At 44.0% G+C, this 23,953-nt stretch overlaps 1 protein-coding gene across 1 annotated transcript in view; it reads right to left on the bottom strand.

The window, feature by feature from the left end:
- LOC124787980 (netrin-3-like) overlaps nucleotides 1-23,953 on the bottom strand; it is a 433,009-nt gene that overhangs the window by 100,503 nt on the left and 308,553 nt on the right. The window contains exons 2-3 of the mRNA XM_047254997.1: nucleotides 19,992-20,141; nucleotides 15,871-15,948 (exon numbers count right to left, since the gene is read on the bottom strand). Coding sequence (XP_047110953.1) covers nucleotides 15,871-15,948; nucleotides 19,992-20,141 — 228 coding nt within the window. The remainder of the gene's footprint in view (nucleotides 1-15,870; nucleotides 15,949-19,991; nucleotides 20,142-23,953) is intronic.

Here is a 23,953-nt window from a genome sequence, read left to right as displayed (position 1 = left end):
TCATCGCCCAGAACTGGTTTCGTCAGCACGACAAAGAATTGTTGCATCACCACTGGTCAACACAGACACCAGGTTTCAGTGTTATTGAGCCTCTGTGGTCTACTTTGGAGAAAAGATTGCATGATCGCCATACACCTCCATCAACGTCACCTGTACTTCCTGCTAGTTTGGTTTCCTACACCATATTAGGCATGGTAATATTTTTTGGCGAACCCCTGTAGAAAACGTCAGAGCGCAAGTGAACTTTGCGACCAGAGACCTGGAATCAACTACAGCCATCGAAGTTCACAAGTTCGTATTTTGGACTACTGATACTGTACTGCAAGGGGACCTATTTAATCTGCACAAGTAAATTCACAATGTCATACTACTCGATTACAAAAGCTGTAGCAGCACTCGCCATTACAGATAGCCCTTGTCGCTTCGGCCATTCTCGGATGACGCACCATCTCGGCTAGAAGGCTGCGGCCGCGCGATCTGAATTTCAGATGCTATGCAGACTCGCCCGCGCCGCTTTGAACAGTTGTAAGTGCGCCGTGTAGCCTACCTACCGTTCCAGAGAGGGCGCTCCGGCGTTCTGGGATGCCGGGCCTATTCGAGCAGAGGCGCGCTGTTGCTCTGTTTGCTCTCCCCCCCCACCCCCCCCTCCGACCTGCCCCGCCCTTCCAACCTTCCGCCCCTCGTCGCTCCATCCTCATCAATATAAACATTACCCGACCTCCGGCGAGTACTATGGCTGCTGTTGACTTGCTATCACCCTCGTCTGATTTACACTGCAGCAAACATCCTACTTTGGCCCTCTCTCTCTCTCTCTCTACACACACACACACACACACACACACACACATTGGAAAAAGAGCACAGGTAGTCCCAGTCTTCAAGAAGGGTCGTCGAGCAGATGCGCAAAACTATAGACCTATATCTCTGACGTCGATCTGTTGTAGAATTTTAGAACATGTTTTTTGCTCGCGTATCATGTCGTTTCTGGAAACCCAGAATCTACTTTGTAGGAATCAACATGGATTCCGGAAACAGCGATCGTGTGAGACCCAACTCGCTTTATTTGTCCGTGAGACCCAGAAAATATTAGATACAGGCTCCCAGGTAGATGCCATTTTCCTTGACTTCCAGAAGGCGTTCGATACAGTTCCGCGCTGTCGCCTGATAAACAAAGTAAGAGCCTACGGAATATCAGACCATCTGTGTGGCTGGACTGAAGAGTTTTTAGCAAACAGAACACAGCATGTTTTTCTCAATGGAGAGACGTCTACAGACGTTAAAGTAACCTCTGGCGTGCCACAGGGGAGTGTTATGGGACCATTGCTTTTCACAATATATATAAACGACCTAGTAGATTGTGTCGGTAGTTCCATGCGGCTTTTCGCGGATGATGCTGTAGTACACAGAGAAGTTGCAGCATTAGAAAATTGCAGCGAAATGCAGGAAGGATAGACACTTGGTGCAGGGAGTGCAACTGACCCTTAACATAGACAAATGTAATGTATTGCGAATACATAGAAACAAGGGTCCTTTATTGTATGATTATATGATAGCGGAACAAACACTGGTAGCAGTTACTTCTGTGAAATATCTGGGAGTATGCGTGCGGAACGATTTGAAGTGGAATGATCATATAAAATTAATTGTTGGTAAGGCGGGTACCAGGTTGAGATTCATTGGGAGAATCCTTAGAAAATGTAGACCATCAACAAAACACTCGTTCGACCTATACTTGAATATTACTCATCAGTGTGGGATCCGTACCAGATCGTGTTGACGGAGGAGATAGAGAAGATCCAAAGAAGAGCGGCGCGTTTCGTCACAGGGTTGTTTGGTAAGCGTGATAGCGTTACCGCTATGTTTAGTAAACTCAAGTGGCAGACTCTGTAAGAAAGGCGCTCTGCATCGCGGTGTAGCTTGCTGTCCAGGTTTCGAGAGGGTGCGTTTCTGGATGAGGTATGGAATATATTGCTTCGCCCTACTTATACCTCCCGAGGAGATCACGAATGTAAAATTAGAGAGATTCGAGCGCACACGGAGTCTTTCCGGCAGTTGTTCTTCCCGCGAACCATACGCGACTGGAACAGGAAACGGAGCTAAAGACAGTGGCACGTGAAGTGCCCTCTGCCACACACCGTTGGGTGGCTTCCGGAGTATAAATGTAGATGTAGACACACACACACACACACACACACACACACACACACACACAAACACACAGAGGGAGAGGGAGAGAGAGAGAGAGAGAGAGAGAGAGAGAGAGAGAGAGAGAGAGAGAGAGAGAAAGAGAGAGAGAGAGAGAGATCCCGGACATCGCAAAAAGCCCATCTTATTGGTAATGAAAACGAACTTTGATTGGTTCCTTTGCAGCTGTCTTTTATCAAGTAACATAAATTCTTGATAAGACACATCCACAGGACTCAAAAAATAAACACTGACTCAGAAAAAAAACTCCCTGAAGGATTATGTTCTGTGCCGCCTGGGTAAAATATATGCATACTGAGTGATTGTAGTGTTAGTGATTTATTTGGCACGGTCATCAGCGATCAGATGCCACTCAGGAGGCCTGTCTGTTCAGTCTTTTGTGACTTAGGTTAAGACCCCAGGTATCACACATTGCAGCCATTCACAATAGTGGGCCCTCGTTTGCGAGTAAATGAAGAAAAAAAATAGGATTTTTGTGTGACAGTAGCATTAAAAACGTTGGTATATACTGTACAATCTAGTTGCGTGATGTAATGGGTAGGATAACAGCTTCAAATGCAGGAGGTTGTGGGCTCTAATCTTGTCAGTTACATATTTTTTTATTTTTAAATTTTTATTGAAATTACTTCCATCAATATTTTTATTCAGTTAATTGGTTCAAATGTAATTTTTTATTTCTATTCCTTTGTCACATCATTTCAATCACTGTATAAACTTCATTTGTTTAATTTTCTTTATATCATTTTTTCCAATCGGAATTTTTGTGAATATGAATTTGATTACATTCGTCTATCATAACATGAATTTATCTGAAAATTCCGGTGTATCAGTTAAAAACAAAAGACGAAATAATCTATTTATGTTTGTGCAATGGTGTGAAAAATGTCTTTTTGTTACCAGATTTGTAATTTTTTTTTGCATGGTAATCGACATATAAACGTTTAAAATATTCCCTAAATACCTACTGCACTATGGACAATATAATTCAGATGACAATTTAAATGAAAGACCGGCCTATAAGCAAAACTAAATTCAAACAAAATGAGAAATAGATGTAATGGACGCAATAATGTTGACGAAAAAACAGAGTGATAAAACAAAAGAAATAAAATCGAAATTAATATATAAAATTAATTAAAACACACGAACAAAGATTTCAAGAACAACGAGGGAAAATAAAGATGTTGATGTTAAGATTAAAATTATGTGAAAATGAATAGAATTAACAAATTACATTTAAATCAATCAACTGAAGAGAAATAATGATCAAAGTCATTTCGATATAGATTTAAAAATTAAAAAAAAAATTTGTGCCTGGCAAGATTTGAACCCATAACCTCCAGCATGTGAATCTGTTATTCTATTTATTACACTGCAGAACCAGTCTGTGCAGTGTAATATTTTTAACTGTATTAATTGTTTCACAAAATTCCGAAATTTCTTTTCGTCAATTACTCGCAAACGATGGACCACAGGGTGAATGGCTGCAGTAAGTGACACATGGGATTGTACCTTACATCACCGTATAGATAGTTTCAAAAAGTTGATTGCACCGCCGTGGACTTCTCCTTGTTAGAGGTGGACGATGTCTGCAGTATTCATTACAAGATACACCATCCCCCACAGAGGCGCACGTAGTCCTGTTGAACAGCTTGGGCCGTTTGAATGGGGTCGCATTGTAGGCAAGAAGCTGGTCGAAAATATCGACGGTATATGTTGGGCACTACATATAGCTGGCGTGTCGCTTCTTTCGACAGAGATCTGTGGAACATTCCCACACCCGTAGACTAGGTTCTCTAAGTCCACATAGAACAAGCGCATGTTAAGATTGATGCATTCTACCAGCAGAGGTGGCCGATCGAACGTCATCCAAAGGAGAGATCTGGACACATACTGTGTCACCTGGGACCAATGGGGGGACCATCTGCTCGCAGGACGAAGATCATTAGTGCTTCTGTTGAGGCTACCAGTAAAGCCATTACGTCACCAAGCACAGTTGCTCTGGTGTCGTGAAAGATTCGACTGGAGAGTGGATGAGAGTAGGTTCTGTCTGTGCGCGAGTGATGGACGTTCGTGTGTATGGCGTAGTCCTGGTGAGCTGCCCATTCTTACAAAGGAACCTCCCCATCGCACCCTCCTCAGATTTAGTTGTAAGTTGGCACAGTGGATAGGCCTTGAAAAACTGAACACAGATCAATCGAGAAAACAGAAAGAAGTTGTGTGGAACAATGAAAAAAATAAGCAAAATGTACAAACTGAGTAGTCCATGCGCAAGATGGCAACATCAAGGATAGTGTGAGCTCAGGAGCGCCGTGGTCCCGTGGTAGGCGTGAGCAGCTGCGGCATGAAAGGTCCTTGGTTCAAGTCTTCCCTCGAATGAGAAGTTTACTTTCTTTATTTTCGCAAAGTTATGATCTGTCCGTTCGTTTATTGACGTCTCTGTTCACTGTAATAAGTTTAGTGTCTGTGTTTTGCGACCGCACCGCAAAACCGTGCGATTAGTAGACGAAAGGACGTGCCTCTCCAATGGGAACCGAAAACATTTGATCGCAAGGTCATAGGTCAACCGATTCCTCCACAGGAAAACACGTCTGATATGTTCTATACGACACTGGTGACGGCATGTGAGTCACATGACAGGAATATGTTGTCGACCCACATAACTTGTACACTTGGCGAATGGGTAAAAAGATTCTTCTACCTTGCCCGATTTAGGTTTTCTTGTGGATGTGATAATCACTCTCAAAAAAGCGATGAAAACATAAGAGTTTGTCACATACACTGCAACAAATGAATGCAACAGTTTCACAGCCGCACAGTTTTTCCTGTGCAATGTCAAAACATGTTTTTAACGTTTTCAAATTTTTCCGTGTGTAGACCGTCAAATCCTGCATATGTCCAAGCAAATCTGAACATGTCCTGGAATTTTGGAGAGCGAAGTTGATTAGGTGTGAGTACCTGAACTTTGATAATTGTCTGAAAAATAGAAAATTAAACTTTTCACTCGAGGGAAGACTTGAACCAAGGACCTCTCGTTCCGCAGCTGCTCACGCTAAGCACGAGACCACGGCGCTCCTGGGCTCACAATATCCTTGTTGTTGCCTATCTTGGGCATGGACTACTCAGTTTGTATATTTTGCTTATTTTTTCATAGTTCCACACAACTTCTTCCTGTTTTCTCTATTGATCTGTGTTCAGTTTTTCAAGGCCTGTCCACTGTGCCAACTTACAACTAAATCTGAGGGGGGTGCGATGGGGAGGTTCCCTTGTTAATGCATTCTCCCACGATGCACAGGTCCCGTGACTCATGGTATGGGTTACAACTGGCAGTCACATTCGCTGCTTCTGCACAATAAAGTAACCAGCGCCCGCCACATCTCACAGACTTGTTATTACCGTGCGCCGGCCATGGTGGCCGAGCGGTTCTAGGCGCTACAGTCTGGAACCGCGCGACCACTACGGCCGCAGGTTTGAATCCTGCCTCAGGCAAGGATGTGTGTGATGTGCTTAGGTTAGTTAGGTTTAAGTAGTTCTAAGTTCTAGGGGACTGATGACCTCAGAAGTGAAGTCCCATAGTGCTCAGAGCCATTTGAACCATTTTATTACCGTGCTACTGTCATTTCTTCGACAGGAAGGTGATGTGCTTGTTCAGCAGGACAGTGCACGTCCACATGCTTCTGCTACTACGCAACGTGCTCTTCTTGGTGCACTACAGTTGCTCTCACCAGTAAAATCACCAGATCTCTCGCTAACTGGAGACGTATGGAAAATGATGAAGTGGGAACTTACTCGTTCCTCAGGGCCCGCAATAACGACTGCTTAACTGCAACAAACGGTGAAATATGAGTGGAACAATCGATCGCATGATACCATTCGGCATCGTTACGATCGGTTGCATGCGAGGCCACCCGAGAGGGTTACAGTGTGTGCTGACGCGACTGTTTGGACACGCTTTACTGTGACATGTGTGTTTCATTTGATCTGAATTTTCCCATGTTCCTGCAACGATCAACTATCAGTCACTTACTTGTCACTAAAAAGAACATGTAGTTGAGAGTGCTGCATTTTTTCGCCAGTGTATTTACATAGATGAGCAGTATTGTTACTATTTGCAGCTTTTCTTCCTGAGTAGCTGCTTCAGTAATATTTATTAAGTAGACAAGATTAAATATTTTCCGTCTTTTGCCGCTGAATGTTTATTTTTTCTCAACCCCACGTATTAGGCGTCAGCAGTGATTTTAATGTTTGCTATTCTATTTCGTGTGTCCATTTGTCTGTATGCATGCATTAGATAAACACAATATAAACTGAGGGTTGAATAACACTTCGGCGCTTTTTTTTCTCCTGATTTTTATTTGTATGAACTAGTTTTCGGCTTATTAGGCCATCTTCAGATAACTACTGGCTATTATTTACAAGCAGCCTGTGTTCTTACGAACCAAACTTCTGGACTAAGATACAACGTACTTACATACGATATTTAGTTGTGGTATTGTCTTTGGAATTATCAAACGGGTCTTTTGTCTTTTTGTTCTGTAAAACTGTTCTTTAACATAATAAATCACATTTTATGGTTTGTCAGTACCATGTATGACATCAATTAGAATTATTTAGAATACACATTACAAAATTACAAATTTTTTGTATTTGTTGTGAACAGTTGCACTGGACACAAATTGTTGGTTGTACAACAGCTATGTTTTCTTTGGGGGTTACATTTTGTTATTATAAAAATTGTGCATTAATATATACCAAATATTAAATTGTTACAGTTGAGTTACAGTTAGGAATATAAACACATAAGGGATATCACATTATATTTGGGTGTGAATTTGTTTACTATTGGAACACTTTGTGGTTAGTAGTAGGTTTACTTTATTGTGTAAAGTTTAAGAGTGGTGATGTGTTCAGTTGCAATTGGTCATTTAGAACCAGATGGGGATTTAGGGCTAAGTGTTTGTTGATTTCAAGTGCTTCTAGAAGGCTGAGGTTTCTGCCTTTGTTGGCTATACATAGCCCTTCTGTGTGTGTTAGATATTTCTGTCCTTCTTTGAGCACATGTTCAGCAAAGATTAAATAAATCAGACTCCACTTTTGCTGAACATGAAGCTCGCCCTCCGAGATGCATCTTTTCAGTTGACGCCACAATGGGCGACTTGCATACCGATGATGATGATATGTTGATGAGGCGAACAGGACACCCAATCCCCGAGCGGAGCAAATCTCCGACCCGCCCGGGTTTCGAACTCCTGCCCGCTGGATGGCAGCAAGACTTGCTGACCATTCAGCAAAGAAGGCGGACATTACCGAGACTATGCAGGTATTACATATTATTTGGATTAATGTGAGTACGATCTCATATGCTAAAACAATTTTCCTTCTCCTTTTCCTCTTCTTCTGGCAAAGGAATATCACACCTTTTTAGTTGCTGTTAACTGAAGATTTGCGAGTGTCGGTCGTGATTCTCGGGGAGTGTAGAGGTTTTGCAGTTCCGTTGCACGCAGAGAGTGGAGGCGAGTTTTCGGTGATTCCGATGACGAGAGATGGGATTCTGAATCTGGAGAGTGTATGTGTGGAGCTTATGGGCGCTTTACGGCGAGGTTACCAACGCTCTTATACTCATTAAAACAAACTAATGTGGATAAAATCTCATGGACTAGAATTGACCACACAATCACTCTATCGCGCATGCTCTAAAACAACGTAATATAGTACAAGTGGCTATATATGAGATTAAAACACAAGTAAAAAGAGAAAGCAGCTAAAAGAAAGGCACAAGAAAATGTGTCTGGCTGACCACTTACAAAATAACTTTGGATGAGGCAGTCACCCCGTTAACATGTTAAAACCATCTCGCTAAAAGCTTGGGAGAAACAGTGGCTAGTTCACAAAATTTTAAAAGTCTAACCACTTTCATTTGAACGTTACTTAAATTAGAGGGGAGATCCGTCGGCCAATCCGACGCGGCCCATTGGTCGGAAAATAAAACAGTCCACTAAAATATGGCCCACAGTAATTTGTACGTCACAAGCACTACACATTGGAGGTCACTCTCGCAGGAGCTAGAAGCCATGCATGATGGGGCTGTGACCTATGCAGAGGCGAATGAGGAGGACCTCGTCCCGTCGACGTGGCTGGAAGGAGGTACGACGCCACGGCCGCTTTGTGGGCTTCACTAGACGAAGTTTGCCGTCTGCCATTTCCAGCTACTCATCCTCTCACCGATGAAAGAGTCGCCATCTCAACAGCGAGACTATAGCATCCAGGGGGATGGCACAATGAAATAACTGAGTATTACGATGTGCCTCCTTGGCTGCTAGGTCCGCTCTTTCGTTCCCTGCAATGCCCATGTCCCCTGGCACCCAGCAATAAGACACCTCCTTTCCCAGCGGTTGTAGTCGGAAGAGGACAGCCTGGATATTCTTGAACTACTCTGTCTACTGGGTACACAAATTGTATAGAGTTAAGGGCACTCAGAGAATAGGAACTGACAAGAAACTGAGCACAGGAAGAACGTCTAATCTGCCCCAGTTCCCGCAAGATCGTGCATAATACTGCGTCAAAGACATGAAAGTCTTCAGGCAGTCGGACCTCGGGAACACGATCTGGGAAAACAACAGAGCGACCACCTTAGGCCCGCTGTTTGGGCCCATCCGTAAAGACAGCTACATAGTTGTGGTGCTCAGACAAAATGTCAGAAAATATCGCATTAAAAACAGAAGCAGGAGTGCCATCTCTCCTGTACTGCATCAAATAAAAAATATTCTGGGCCTCTGCAGTAACCATAGCGGCAGACGGTTAAAATCCTGAATTTGAGGCTGTACTTGCTTCACACAGAGTGAGTCCAGCACACGCTGCACGCAGATCTCAAACTGCTTTGAGGCTCGTAGACGGTTGGAGAAAAGGCGTTCCAGAAGCGGACACCCAACAGTATGGTATGCGGGCGGAGTCGGAGCTGCAAGGAACTTGCGTGCCCGACACACCATAAGGAGTTGCCGCTTGTAACGGAACTGAAATGATGGTGGGCTGACAGTAATTTGGAGCCCGCGCGTCGGAAACGGGCGCGCTGGTGTGAGACTGCCAGGGAGTGCACCCTGATGCCATCTATTGGCGAAACTGGGAATTAGCGCTGCCTGTCACACAATGCACTAAGCTCTCGGAGTCAAATGTATTCTTTTTCTTGGTAATTATAAGTTATTACTGTATGATTTAATGTTATAAAGCGCTAGTAGTAAATTATTATGACTGGTATGAACTCCAGGGTAATAAATATAAATATTCTTAAATACTAAATGATTTCGGTGTAAAGGTGGTAGGGGAACGCCCCACTCTTGGTGATACGAGCGTAGTAGAGGTAGCTGGAGACACAGGGACTGAACAATGGAATGGCCTGGGGAGTGTTGACGTGACCGGACGTGCGTAACTGTGCTCACGCAAAAGTGATTGTGCAACAGCGAAGAGGAGAATATCGTCGCCGTTTGTGGAGTGGAACGCGACGAATGGTTGTCGAAGCCGTCTCTATGCCACTGGGGCTGATTGTAAGAGTTCCTGCGCCCAGCTTTTATGGCGGACGTGCAGTAGCTTATACGAGTGCTACAGCTCGTAGTTCCAGCCGCCATTGAGGGCATGAGGCGTGAAGAGCTGCGTTAGCCATATGCATCTCATCACCACCACCGACACGTCTACCCAAGGCAAGACTGCTTGCAATTGTTAAGTCGAACTTTGTATACATGTAAAAGGAGAATACCAGTTTTCTTTTGTGCAAGTGCAGAAGACAGAATATAGTAATGAGTAAAATTACGACGCATGTTGTTCATTGTAAAGTGTAGTAACCTGAAACATAGTGTAGTGAAATCAGACTGAGGCCACCATCGCCTCTTTCATTTACAATTCTTTTGGGTGTAGAATACTTTAGCGTATAAGAATGTTGAAAAGAGCAATGGTCACACCAGAATGAGTCGCCTATTTATAGTTACTTAAATTTTTCTGAGTAACCTTTCAAGTAAAGTCACTTAACTAATTCTATATCAATTGTCCAAAGAGTAATATCAAAAATCATTAAATAAGTTGAAGGATAGAATTTTGTTAACCTAAGTTGCATAAGTTATCTTGGTGGTAATTACCAAGCCAACTCTCAGAAATTGAGAGAGTATTTGCTTTGTAGAATCACCTAGAATGATCAGAAATAGTAATATTCAGAATTAAGTTTAAATTCAACTCAAGCCGTTTCACTTTGAAACGAGCCAAAGAAAAAACTGATTTATTCTTTTGCTCCTTCAGAGCTGGCGACCGTAGTTATAAGTATTTTCAGGAGGATTCGAAGATAAGTCTGCTGCTCTCGTCGTGCTGATAGGATTATCCACTGCTGCTAGCAGTGGTGATTGGATACATAAGCTCACTACCAAGTTAAGTGGGTCAGGTAGGCAGTGTTACCGTGTGAACTGTAGGGCACTGTAGGCCGTGGATCGAACCCGTTCAACCATCACAGCTCTTTGGGAAATAGTCCGGTTAGGAGTGTACTAATCATTAGGTAAATACTGGCGAGTAACGGTCAAAAATGTATATGCAAGTGAATTTAGCAAGGTCCATGTAGCACCTACTTAATGTGGTGCAATGGCGCGGGTAGGAGTGGAGTAAAAGTGAGCTGAGCTTGTGGCAGCTGTGCTGTTTTCAAAGATTAATAACGTGAATTCACTACTACCTCTTACCATTAGGGCTGAGCTATTTACAGTTAAAATACGTAGCAGTAAGCGCAAAGGCGTGACAGCTACAAGTCCGTATTGGCTTTATACATACGGAAGTAGGAAGCGGGTCATTCTGTCAGTGGAGGGGTTAAAACAACCGAGTCAGTTGAGAACATACCCCATTTACTGATGGAAAGATTCGGCGGTTCGGTCGCACGCTAGATGGTGAATGTTAGTTTCTAGGCCTGAACCCTACAGACTGGATGTGGGACTGGTCCTATAAGGATCCGTGGCCAGCCGAATCCCCTCATGACGGACAGCGTCAGTGATCTGCAGACCAGAAAGCTTTGCCGATCCATTGCAGTACAGGAGAGATTGCACTCCTGCTTCTGTTTTTAATGTGCTGTTTTCTGACTTTTTGTCTGAGCACCACAACTATGTAACTGTCTTTACGGATGGGTCTAAACAGGGGGCCTGAGTGGTTGCTGATCCATTGGGTATGGAACTGGTCCTATAAGCACCGGTGGCCAGCCGAATCCCCTCATGGCGAACGGCATCAATGATCTGCAGATCAGAATGCCTTGCCGATCCATACACCGTGCACCCGTAATTGAACCGTGAACGCACGAAAGCTCTATAAAACTAGAGCAGACAAGCCCTGTTGTGGCTAAGGCACTTTACGATGTTCAGTGCCTTGGGGGTCTGGCTTTTTGAACCTGGAGTTCGGCATGTAATCTGATACCAAAAGTCCACATATGTGGTGCTGGAATGTTAAATACACTACTGGCCATTAAAATTGCTACACCAAGAAGAAATGCAGATGATAAACGGGTATTCATTGGACAAATATATTATACTAGAACTGACATGTGATTACATTTTCACGCAATTTGGGTGCATAGATCCTGAGAAATTAGTACCCAGAATAACCACCGCTGGCCGTAATAACGGCCTTGATACGCCTGGGCATTGAGTCAAACAGAGCTTGGATGGCGTGTACAGGTACAGCTGCTCACGCAGCTTCAACATGGTACCACAGTTCATCAAGAGTAGTGACTGGCGTATTGTGACGAGGCAGTTGTTCGGCCACCATTGACTTGACGTTTTCAATTGGTGAGAGATCTGGAGAATGTGCTGGCCAGGGCAGCAGTTGAGCATTTTCTGTATCCAGAAAGACCCGTACAGGATCTGCAACATGCGGTCGTGCATTATCCTGCTGAAATGTAGGGTTTCGCAGGAATCGAATGAAGTGTAGAGCCACGGGTCGTAACACATCTGAAATGTAACGTCCACTGTTCAAAGTGCCGTCAATGCGAACAAGAGGTGACCGAGACGTGTAACCAATGGCACCCCATACCATCACGACGGGTGATACGCCAGTATGGCGATAACGAATACACGCTACCAATGTGCGTTCACCGCGATGTCGCCAAACACTGATGCGACCATCATGATGATGCAAACAGAACCTGGATTCATCCGAAATAATGACGTTTTGCCATTCGTGCACCCAGTTTCGTCGTTGAGTACACTATCGCAGGCGCTCCTGTATGTGATGCAGCGTCAAGGGTAACTGCAACCATGATCTCCGAGCTGATAATGCATGCTGCTGCAAACGTCGTCTAACTGTTCGTGCAGATGGTTGTTGTGATGCAAACTTCCCCATCTGTTGACTCAGGGATCGAGACGTGGCTGCACGATCCGTTACAGCCATGCAGATAAGATGCCTGTCATCTCGACTGCTAGTGATACGAGGCGGTTGGGATCCAGCACGGCGTTCCGTATTACCCTCCTGAACCCACCGATTCCATATTCTGCTAACAGTCATTGGATCTCGACCAACGCGTGCAGCAATGTCGCGATATGATAAACCGCAATCGCGATAGGCTACAATCTGACCTTTATCAAAGTCGGAAACGAGATGGTACGCATTTGTCCTCCTTACAGGAGGCATGACAAGAACGTTTCACCAGGCAACGCCGGTCAACTGCTGTTTGTGTATGAGAAATCGGTTGGAAACTTTCTTCATGTCAGCACGTTGTAGGTGTCGCCACCGGCGCCAATCTTGTGTGAATGCTCTGAAAAGCTGATCATTTTCATATCACAGCATCTTCTTCATGTCTGTTAAATTTAGCGTCTACAGCACGTCATCTTCGTGGTGTAGCAACTTTAATGGCCAGTAGTGTAGTTAATATTGTCTGCATGTTAAGGCTAGACTGGTGCAACTTGGTTACACTTCTTTAAAGGCAAAAGAATGTAGGAAGTTTATCTGGGCGAAGTAGCGCGTGTTGCCGATCACCTAGAAAACGCAAAATGCTCTTGCGGAATTTCTTACGATCATCGCGAAAGGAAGAAGAGGCAATACTACAACCCTACCTAGTCAGAGAGTTTAAAACTGGGACCATTTTCTGCTTTTTTTGTTTTGGATTTCTTCTGTCCATTCTCAGAGTAAATAATCACTGTGCACATCTAGAGACCAGCTGTGGCTACGGCAGGTCGACGGTTTAGGTGAAATGGAATTACCACTTCCTGAGAAAACAATTTGTATCCCCCCTTCGCAGCCGCGGCGCCTGAGTAAGGGAGCGGTGAGCAAACAGGGTGCCTGCCCCTCCATCCTCCATAATCCTCGACAATCCCCGATAGACGACCGAGGAAACGGGAATTGCGGGGCCATTTCGGCGCAGCGCCCAGGAGGCAACAAATTTCCGGCGCAGGAAGCAATTCTAAACACTCATCTCGCGGTGCGCCGGCATTCGGAACCCGGCGTCTCCGCCCCTACCGCCATCGCCTCCGCTTCTTCCGAAATAAACAGGTTATTTGCGCGCTCTTAGCAAACCGCGTTAAACAGCAGCTATAGTGCTGGAGAAGTGCATTCGGGACAAACGATGCGTGCTGGAATTTTATGTCGGACGTCTACAGGATTTAAATAATAAGAAGAGTATTTATCCTTCACTTCATTTCTGCAAAGTAATCGAACATCAGCTGTTTGTTGCGGGGCGATTATTCAATTAATGGCTACCCTTAAGTCACGAACACATATTGGATACGTCCCCGTGTTAGTGAGTGTATTGAATACTTCATTACTTCCCGTACATCTATATCACTGATATTCAAGCCCATTTACCGTATGTGGCGGAGGGTTTTCCTTCAACTATCATTTCCTCCTCTCCTGTTCAGTTCGAAATCATTGCGTGGGGAAACTACTATCTGTAAACCTCCTTATGAAGTCTGATTTCTCTAATTTTCCCCATTATGGCCATTTAGTCAGATGATATGACCAAGTAATATGGTCGGTGGGGCCGAGCGGTTCTAGGCGCTTCAGTCCGGAACAGCGCGACTGCTACGGTCGCCGGTTCGAATCCTGCCTCGGGCATGGATGTGTGTGATGTCCTTAGGTTAGTTAGCTTTAAGTAATTCTAAGTTCTAGGGGACTGATGACCTCAGATGTTAAGTCCCATAGTGCTGAGAGCCATTTGAACCAGTAATATGGTTGCTGTCTCTTCTAGGAATGTACACTTGTAGTCTCCTTCGTATACCATTTCTTAAAAAGAGACATAACAGCTTGTAATATTAACTACAATTTTTTTGGAGACTATGGGAAGCTGCCATTTCAACGTATCCATACAAATGGAACTCTGCAAGGATGGCCACCGTAACTCCAGGCATACACATGAACACACTAGGTCGCATTCACCTGGATTGGTCGAAGTGGCTACGAACTCCATGACACCGAGACCTGCAAATCGCACCTGCATAACTTTAAGTGCCAGGGTGTCCTCTAGCGTTACGAGAATGAAGCTGACCACTTTCTCCCTTCAGTTGTGACAGGAGACGAAGCATCAGTCTGTGGAATATCGACGCAAAGACTCGCCCCAGAAAAAGAAATTCAAGACGCAGCCCTCAGCTGGAAAAATTATGGTCACAGTGTTCTGGGGCGCAGATGGTGTTCAAAATGTTCAAATGTGTTTGAAATCTTATGGGACGTAACTGCTAAGGTCATCAGTCCCTAAGCTTACACACTACTTAACCTAAATCATCCTAAGGACAAACACACACACCTATGCCCGAGGGAGGACTCGAACCTTCGCCGGCACCAGCCGCACAGTCCATGACTGCAGCGCCTGAGACCGCTCGGCTAATCCCGCGGGGCGCAGATGGTGTTATCTATGTTGATTTCCTTGATAGTGGAACAACAATGAATTCAAAGTGTTACATCACAACGCTACGAACTCTAAAACGACGGCTAACAAGGGTCCGAAGGGAAAAGGGAAATGTTTTCCTGCAGCATGACAATGCCAAACCACACACTTCACGTGCCACCACAGCAGAACTTCAGAGACTGAATCTCACCACCGCACGGCATCCTCCATACAGACCAGATTTAGCACCGTCTGACTTGAATCTGTTCGCGATAATGAAAGACGATCTGCGGGCATCATTATGCTTCTGATGAAGACGTTGAGAGAACTGTTAGACTGTGGTTGCGGAGTGTCGACGTCTTCCGTGACTGCTTCACTAAACTTGTTCATTGTTGGCAGAAATTTATCCAATTGGCTGGTGATTATGTGGAAAAGTGAATATTTGGTAATTAAAGATCACATTCTAAGGATTATTTCTACGTTTGATTTATTAAAATATTCCCATCATAACCCAATTAACGAAGGTGAAGGCATTACTTTTCATTCAACCCTTGTATGTTTGTTTGTATGTATGTATGTATGTATATACTGTCCGTCCCTGGTAGCTGCGTGGTCAGCGCGACGGAATGTCATATCTAACGGCCTGGGTTCGATTCCCGGCTGGGTCGGAGATTTTCTCCGCTCAGGGACTGGATGCTGTGTTGTCCTTATCATCATCATTTCATTCTCATCGATACGTAAGTCATCGAAGTGGCGTCAACTCGAAAGACTTGCACGAGGAGAACGGTCCACCCGACGGGAGGCCCTAGCCACGCGGCATTTCCATTTATATATGTACTCACCTCTTCCGCTGGTGGAGGCACCACCGCCACTTTCTTCACTGCCAGTAGAGATCTGCGTGGCGGCCACTCGCGGTATTTCTGAAAAGAAGGACACAGTATTCAAAATCGCCTCTCTCTTTCGCCAAGACAATAAATCATGACGTGCATCTGGAAATTTTATTGCTATATGTCAATATATTGAGAATAAGCCCTTCCTAATTCATTACTTTTTCAAAGATCTGTTCTAGACACAGCCAAAACAGGCAACGTATGATAACTGCAACATTACAAAGGAAACATAAGAAAATTAAGCTCAGGCTACGAAAGAACATAATAAAATTAGGAAAGAGGTAGTATGACTTTGCAGGGGAGCAAGATCCACCGGATAGATACAATTTTTCTTTGAACTTCATTCACAGACAGGTTTTGGATGTATAGTGGACTAAAACAACTTAATATGCCTATTAATTCTACTAAAATAACTTATTCTGGCCCAACATACAGCACTTATAATGAAAATATTAATTTCCGATAGCGGTCTGCGAATGAAGTTGATCTTTGTTGAATCTTCTTCCGTTACAAAATTGGTTTTACAGTTGCGGACTCAGCCTAAGCATCCAGCACACGGAAATACATCAAGATATTCCTACTGTAGAATAACCTCAAGTTTATGCTGCTTGTTCTAAGATACCGCTGTTTATCTACTACAGATTGCTCGGTACTTGTCTAACCACACTGACAAATGACAAACAATATCGGTTACATGCATGCTGTGAGAAGAGAAGCGTAATTACGAGGAATACTGCACTACCTGACAACGCTATTAACAGGTGTTTTCATTTCGTTCAGACTAGGCAATGAAAAATTTGGAAATTTGTGGTAAGGTTCTATGGGACCAAACTGCTGAGATCATCGCCCCCTAGGCTTACACACTAATTAAACTAACTTACGCTAAGAACAACAGACACACCCATGCCCGAGGGAGGAATCGAACCTCCGACGGGGGGAGCCGCGCGGACCGTGACAAGGCGCTTCAGATCGCGCGGCTACCCCGCTCGGCAGACTAAGTAATGATACAGTATATACAAATAGTGAGTAACACATATCTTTAAATGCTTGTCGAATTTGCAGGAACTCACCATTTCTTGCTTTACTTTTCAGAATACGAACTGTAGTCTTGGCAAATGAAATATGCTCTTACAAAGGAATGATGAACATCAGATGCATAGATTGAGTAAAAAATAAGAAAATACTGAATCGAATCGAGAAGAAGAGAGTTATGTGAAACAACTTGACTAAAAGAAGGGACAGCTTGACATAACACATCGTGATGGAACAAGGACTCGTCAGTTTTTTAATGGAGGGGAGATTGAGCGGTAAAAATTATAGAAGGGGATCAGGTCTTGACTACAGCAGATAGATTGAAGAGGCAATAGAATTCAGCATTATTACATAGATGAAGAAATTAGCGTGGAGTGCCACCGATGTTTCCGGACCACTGCACTGCCAGAAACAACAAATCTGGGAATAAATGGCTTTGAAATTATGTCTGTTTCGTGTATCGATGTTGCGTACAGTGTAGCTCCTCTTAAATCGACTTCGTTTGCAAATAATAGAGGCAAGGACTAAATGTGATGGGATGTATTTGGCCTTACCATCACGAAATGGTGGATGCTGAATGCGGACGAGCAGTTGTGTGTTACATTATAACACGAACATAAATTCCACTGACTGCCCATTAGAATTCCATTGTTATTTACATAAAGCTACTAATTCAGTCTTAACATGTGCCTGTACCAATATAGATTTTGTAATGAAGAACATAAACTGCAACAATAAAACCGATAAAACAATTGCTAAAATTTTAGTATATTCCACTGGATTAGCAGTGATGATATTGCTGGAGTAATTTATCAAAATATCACGTACGGGTAATTATTACTGAAGGATAACACCATCCGCACCAAAGTTGTCCTATGGAACATAGAAATAAAGACCGGTGCCCACTCCACCAGTCGCAAAACAATAGGAAAGGAAGAGAATTGGAAAACTCACGAACCGCAGGTTATAGTGCGCAAACACGTTCAGAAAATCACCAGCACAGTACAGCACATGTTTGGACCAAACCCCTCTCCCCGCAATGTTTCAAGTGCTATTCTAGTGTGTGAGCTACTTTACGAAAGGAATTTCACCATGTAATGTATCGTATGTAACTTAAATTAAAATCTAAAGTGCACCCAATGGATTTTGTTTTCATTTTGTAATGAGAAAAAGAAAAAACGAACAACTGCTACAAGCTTACATCGGCGAAGATCAGTTTGTGTTTCACAGAAATATAGGAGCACGCAAGGCGACACTGTTCACACGACTGTACCTTAGACGACAGATTAAAAAATGCGGGGTTACAATGTTGATCAGAATACTATCTTTGAAATTATGAAGGTATCAGGGATAAAATATATGGTCCGAGTGGTTATTTGGCACTCTGCACAGGAAACAGACTCGAAATGTAAAGAAAGTAGTTGTTGAGAAAGATGTGACACAAGGTTGTAGCCTACACCCGATGCTATTCAGTCTGTGCATTTAGGAAGCCGTGAGTAAAACTACAGAAAAACTTTGGAGAAGGAATTCAAGTTCAGTGAGAAGAAATAAAACCTTTGAAGTTTACCGATGACATCGTAATTCCGTCAGAGGCAGCGAAGGACTTGGAACAGCAGTTGAACGGAATGGTCAGTGTCTTGAAAGCAGAATACAAGGTGAACACGAACAAAAGATCACAAGCATAATGGAATGTAGACGAACTACATCAATAGATGCTGAAAAAATTGGTTTAGGAAAAGAGACACTAAAAGTAGTAGACGGGTTTCGTTATTTGGGCAGTAAAATAACTGATGGCCTAAGTAGACAGGATACAAAATGAAGATTGGAAATGGCAAGAAATCGATTCTGAAGAAGAGACGTTTATTGACACGGAGCCGGACAGTTTGGCCGAGCGGTTCTAGGCGCTTCAGTCTAGAACCACGCGACCGCTACGATCGCAGGTTCGAATCCTGCCTCGGGCATGGATGTGTGTGATGTCCTTAGGTTAGTTAGGTTTAAGTAGTTCTAAGTTCTAGGGGACTGATGCCCTCAGATGTTAAGTCCCATAGTGCTCAGAGCCATTTTTTTGTTGACACGGAATATAAATTTGCATGTTGAGAAGTATTTTCTGAAGGCGTTTTTCTAGAGCGTAGCCTTGTGCGGAAGTGAAACGTGGACGATTAGCAATTGAGACAAGAAGAGAATAGAAGCTTTGGAAATGTGGCACCACAGAAAAATGCTGAAGGTTAGATGGGTAGACAGCGCAACTAATGATGAGTTTCACAAGCTGCGACATCGTCGCGAAAAAAAAAAAACAGTGACCCGTATATGTAATAAGTTTCCTTTAATTTAGGTCTATGGTCACAAACATTTTGTTAACAGATTACCGGTTTCGATCATTAATGACCATCATCAGATCTATTTCATTAGGACTTTGTTTTTATGAAACAGATCTGATGATGGTCATTAACGACCGAAACCGGTAATCTGTTAACAAAAAGTTTGTGACTATAGACTTAAATTAAAGGAAACTTATTAATGATGAGTTACTGAGCAAAATTGGCGAGAAAAATAAGTGGCCCAACGTGGCTAAAACAAAGGATCGGTTAATAAATTCAGTATTGGAAGGAAGTGTGGGGAAAGAATTTTATAGGAATAGCAAGGGATGAATAAAGTATACCGGTTCAGTAGGAATCACCACCACCACCACCACCACCACCACCACCATCAACAACAACAACAACAACAATGGAATTTTTATGGGATAGAGCAGTTTCTGATCCGTAGGTCAAAATCTTTGCGATGAATTCTCATTACTTTGGTCTACGGCACCATGTAAACAAAATAGGAATGATGAAAAGTATGTGTCTTGGTGGCGGTGCTAGAAGAAGTGAGGACTGTGCTTCTCAAACTAGAAACCAAGATTTAGCAAGAGACATTGCACCAACGGGACACACAATTTCAGTGGGAGGCAGGATCGAAGCATGATTTGCTGCTGTGACACACCCGCATGCATTATTGGACGAACATGTAGCAGCAGGATCTGCGAGCAGAGTACTCACTGATGCAGGGCGCGATGTGCGACCGGCTCTGTTGGTAGCCCTTGGCGCAGCGGTTGCAGGTGACGCCGGTCACGCCGTCCTTGCAGGGGCACTGTCCCGTCGTCTGGTTGCACGTCTTGCCCGACGCCCCGATCGGGTGGCAGTCGCACGCTGTGGACAGGAAAAGCACCAGTCAGCCAGCCGTTGGAACACACTCTCCATACACTCTAACTGTTTCTCATGGCTACACCTACAGCTGCACTTCATAAGTCAGTGTACGGTGTACAGTATTATTTTCCGCTCCTTCTTCCAGCCAAAGACGACTCGGTACCGAAATTATCTAATTTCGCCGTCGGGCCTATTGAAGTGTAACTGCCTCTTTCTTTCTTTCGCTTACGCCATAGTCCCGCAGCGATCGCAGTGTCGGCATGGTTACAACGGATTTGGCAATGTAAGCGTTGGGTATGGCCGGATGCCCTTCCTGCCGCCACCCCGTACCCCCCAGGAAGGAATCAGTGTACCCCAACTGTCTGCTTCTAGGGTAGATCGTGAAATAGTGCGGACGTGTTTCAAATATCTGCGCCGCGTGTAACTGAGGTGGAACGTGGGGACCAGCCCGGTATTCACCTAGCGGGATGTGGAAAACCGCCAAAAAACCACATCCAGGCTGGCCGGCACACCGGCACTCGTCGTTAATCCGCCGGGCGGATTCGATTCGTGCCGGCGCGCCTACCAGAGTCCAGGAAGCAGCGGGTTAGCGCGCTCGGCTACCCTGGCGGATTGAAAAGTAACTGCTTCTATTGTATTATAATATAGAGATCGATACCATGAATTAGTACAACATCCGAAACATGTTTATTTTCCGATTTATGGAGTGTCTCTTCGGGTTTTTGGCATTTTCATATGGTTTTGAGTAGGTAATTAACATTTCTGAACACTATAACGTTTTAGATCATCTATTGGATACTAAAACACTGAAGTAGGCTGTGTATTGGATACTACAGTACAGTTGTAGGTTATGTATCAGATACTACAATACTGAAGCGGACTGTGGTATGAGTACTTCAGTCAGTTTTGTATACACAAATGTCGGCAGATAAAACTTGAAATCTAAAAATACATATCACAATACTGTCTTTGGTAATTACACTTACATAAATTAATTATGTTCAATTTCTGGTCTGGCGGACTGACAAAGGCAAGAAAGTTTTCAGACGAATGGTAATCACAACCATCTCTTTGACGTCTATATATCTGAAGCTAATATCTTAAGAAGGAATTCAGTTGTGGCTAATATTTGATTCATTTCGACAACGACCACGTCTTGTGTGGAAATCCAAAAAGTCAACGAACTATTCAAAAATACAAATCGATACATACTCTGATGAAACACTTGACTTCAAAAGTAACATATATATGTTTAGTTATTACATTTCAATAATTTATATCTCATTGAAAAGCTTGGAGGACAGAGTAAACACACTGATTTTTAGATTATGTCAGAGCTACTGAACTGGGATGAAATTCAAGTATTACATACGTAAAATGAGCCTAAAATGGAAATTCTAACACACACTTAATTCGCACAAACACTGATACGAATGGATGTGTGATGTCCTTAGGTTAGTTAGGTTTAAGTAGTTCTAAGTTCTAGGAGACTGATGACCTCAGATGTCAAGTCCCATAGTGCTCAGAGCCATTTGAACCATTTGTTAAGAATGTTGGTTTTCGTACCATTATATTCACCCACTAAATAGATCAACATAGAATTCTTAATTATGGATTACACTGACTGACAAAAGAAGTTAAGCAGCCAGAAGACAATGTAATTTCATAGACGTACACACCATCGACTGGTATGTGGATGATTAGAGCTGGAATTCTCAGCGACGTGTAGAATGGTTCAAATGTGTGTGAATTCCTAAGGGACCAAACTACTGAGGTCATTGGTCCCTAGACTTACACACTATTTACTCTAACTTACCCTAAGAACAACACATGCACCCATGCCCGAGGGAGGACTCGAACCTCCGGCGGGAGGGGCCACGCAATCAGGTACAAGGCGCCTCTAACCGCACGGCCTCCCCACGCGGCTATAGAATGGTCACCGGAGTGCACTGCGTAGTTCGTTCAATGCCGTCTAAGATGATAATGCTGTCAGTCCTACTGCGAGAAGTTCAGATTACGATCCATCAGCGTCAAGCTCGCGAAATCCTGCCGTTGGTGAGGCCTAGCAGTATAAATGAATTAATAAACTGTTCGTATTGCTCTTGGGTGTTCAGTCGGGTGCAGACGCTTCCCAAAGACGATATTTCGACAGCGTACCTTGCCCTCAGGTCATACCTGTACAATGACCTTTTTCATTACATCGCGCCTCCTTTATTATACTCTTAATGCTCAACACCTGTTCCCTCACTACCAGGCCGCACGTCATGGTGGTGGTGGTGGTGATGGGAGGGTGGAGGGAGTGGGGGGGGGGGGGGGGGGGGGCAGGAGATGCTGGGCGCAAACGCCGGTTCCTCAGTGCTCTTGCCGCATCGGTCGGGCGCGTAAAAGTCGATCTCGGCCGTCGTTGAGACTGCGGATGGCTGAGCACTGGGTGCCACGCTTCACTGAGAGTGAAGCCACTGTCCCTGTTGACCAGCCTGTTGACTACTCGTTCTTCAACAGCCTTCTTTAGAACGCAGTCCGATACGATGAGGTCTGTCTCTGTACTCCCACTTCTTCATATTTATTGAGTCCCTTACGACTATGCAGTGGTCCCGAAATCGCAGATTTTGTTGGTTGCTCGAATTCACCTGCGTTCTTGGCACCTTCATTGACTGTCCCCAAAGTCTGGCCGATGTATGCCTTAGCGCATTAGAACAGAATACGGCGGACAGCTCGTTTACGGAGCCTCAAACCATCTTTCATCGTACCTAATAATGCACTCGTTTCCTGAGGTGAAAGGATAACGCATTTACTGTTAAGTCGAGCCAAAAAAAAAAAAATAAAAAATGGCTCTGAGCACTATGCGACTTAACTTCTGAGGTCATCAGTCGCCTAGAACTTAGAACTAATCAAACCTAACTAACCTAAGGACATCACACACATCCATGCCCGAGGCATGATTCGAACCTGTGACCGAAGCGGTCGCTCGGTTCCAGACTGTAGCGCCTAGAACCGCACGGCAACTCAGGCCGGCTCGAGCCAACATCCTGTCGATTTTGTGCGGTATCTCGTCGGCGTTCTATTTGCTGGGCCTATACCTTCTGCCTGGAAGAATTTCGGATTTCTCTCCCACTGTGTCCGTATCCGTTCTTCTCCAATACGTACCGCTTGAACATCTATGCAAAGTGAAAGTTTTTTTCTGCAAATAATCTTAAAAAGCAATTGGGCCCTGGTCTGTCATACTAAGTCTCCAAAGGGTGCTAGTCCAGCAATGCACACTCACGAGTTCGACTAATAGGGAGACAGTTACTAACTACAGAATGAAAAAAACTCTTTGCAGATAAATCAGCACCGCTATTTGGCCCTCAACAACCTGACAGAGAATTAGCAAACCTCACTGGGAGCGCAGAACGTGGCATGGAGGTGAGTGTGTTTAAGAGAATTAATCACCAGTCGTAAGACCGGCGTATAGATGACAGCCCACTTTGCTAGGTTTTCCACTGTTATCTGAACTCACCTGACGCCAATACTGGTGTGGTTATTTAAATACCATAACGGTCGATATCTTTTCCCACCGTTAACGCGTTCGAGATCCCATTTCATATCTATTGACGCCACCCTCGATGTGGAGTAAAATATCCAGCTTATTCCGTTGCGATTGAATGGGACGTAACATTGTATCTCTCTCGCTTCATCCTTTCTGGTGTACAGCTAAGGTTTGAGGGAGGGGAGAGGGGTAGGCACGTTTTACGATACTAAGAAATATTCGCAGTCCGCAATTCGGCTAGTCTCGAATATTTCCTGTAAGGCCCGTGACACTATCTTCATAACCA

The sequence above is a fragment of the Schistocerca piceifrons genome, chromosome 3, assembly GCF_021461385.2.
Source record: "Schistocerca piceifrons isolate TAMUIC-IGC-003096 chromosome 3, iqSchPice1.1, whole genome shotgun sequence".
Lineage (NCBI taxonomy): Eukaryota > Metazoa > Arthropoda > Insecta > Orthoptera > Acrididae > Schistocerca > Schistocerca piceifrons.
This window is presented reverse-complemented; position numbering and strand designations above follow the sequence as displayed.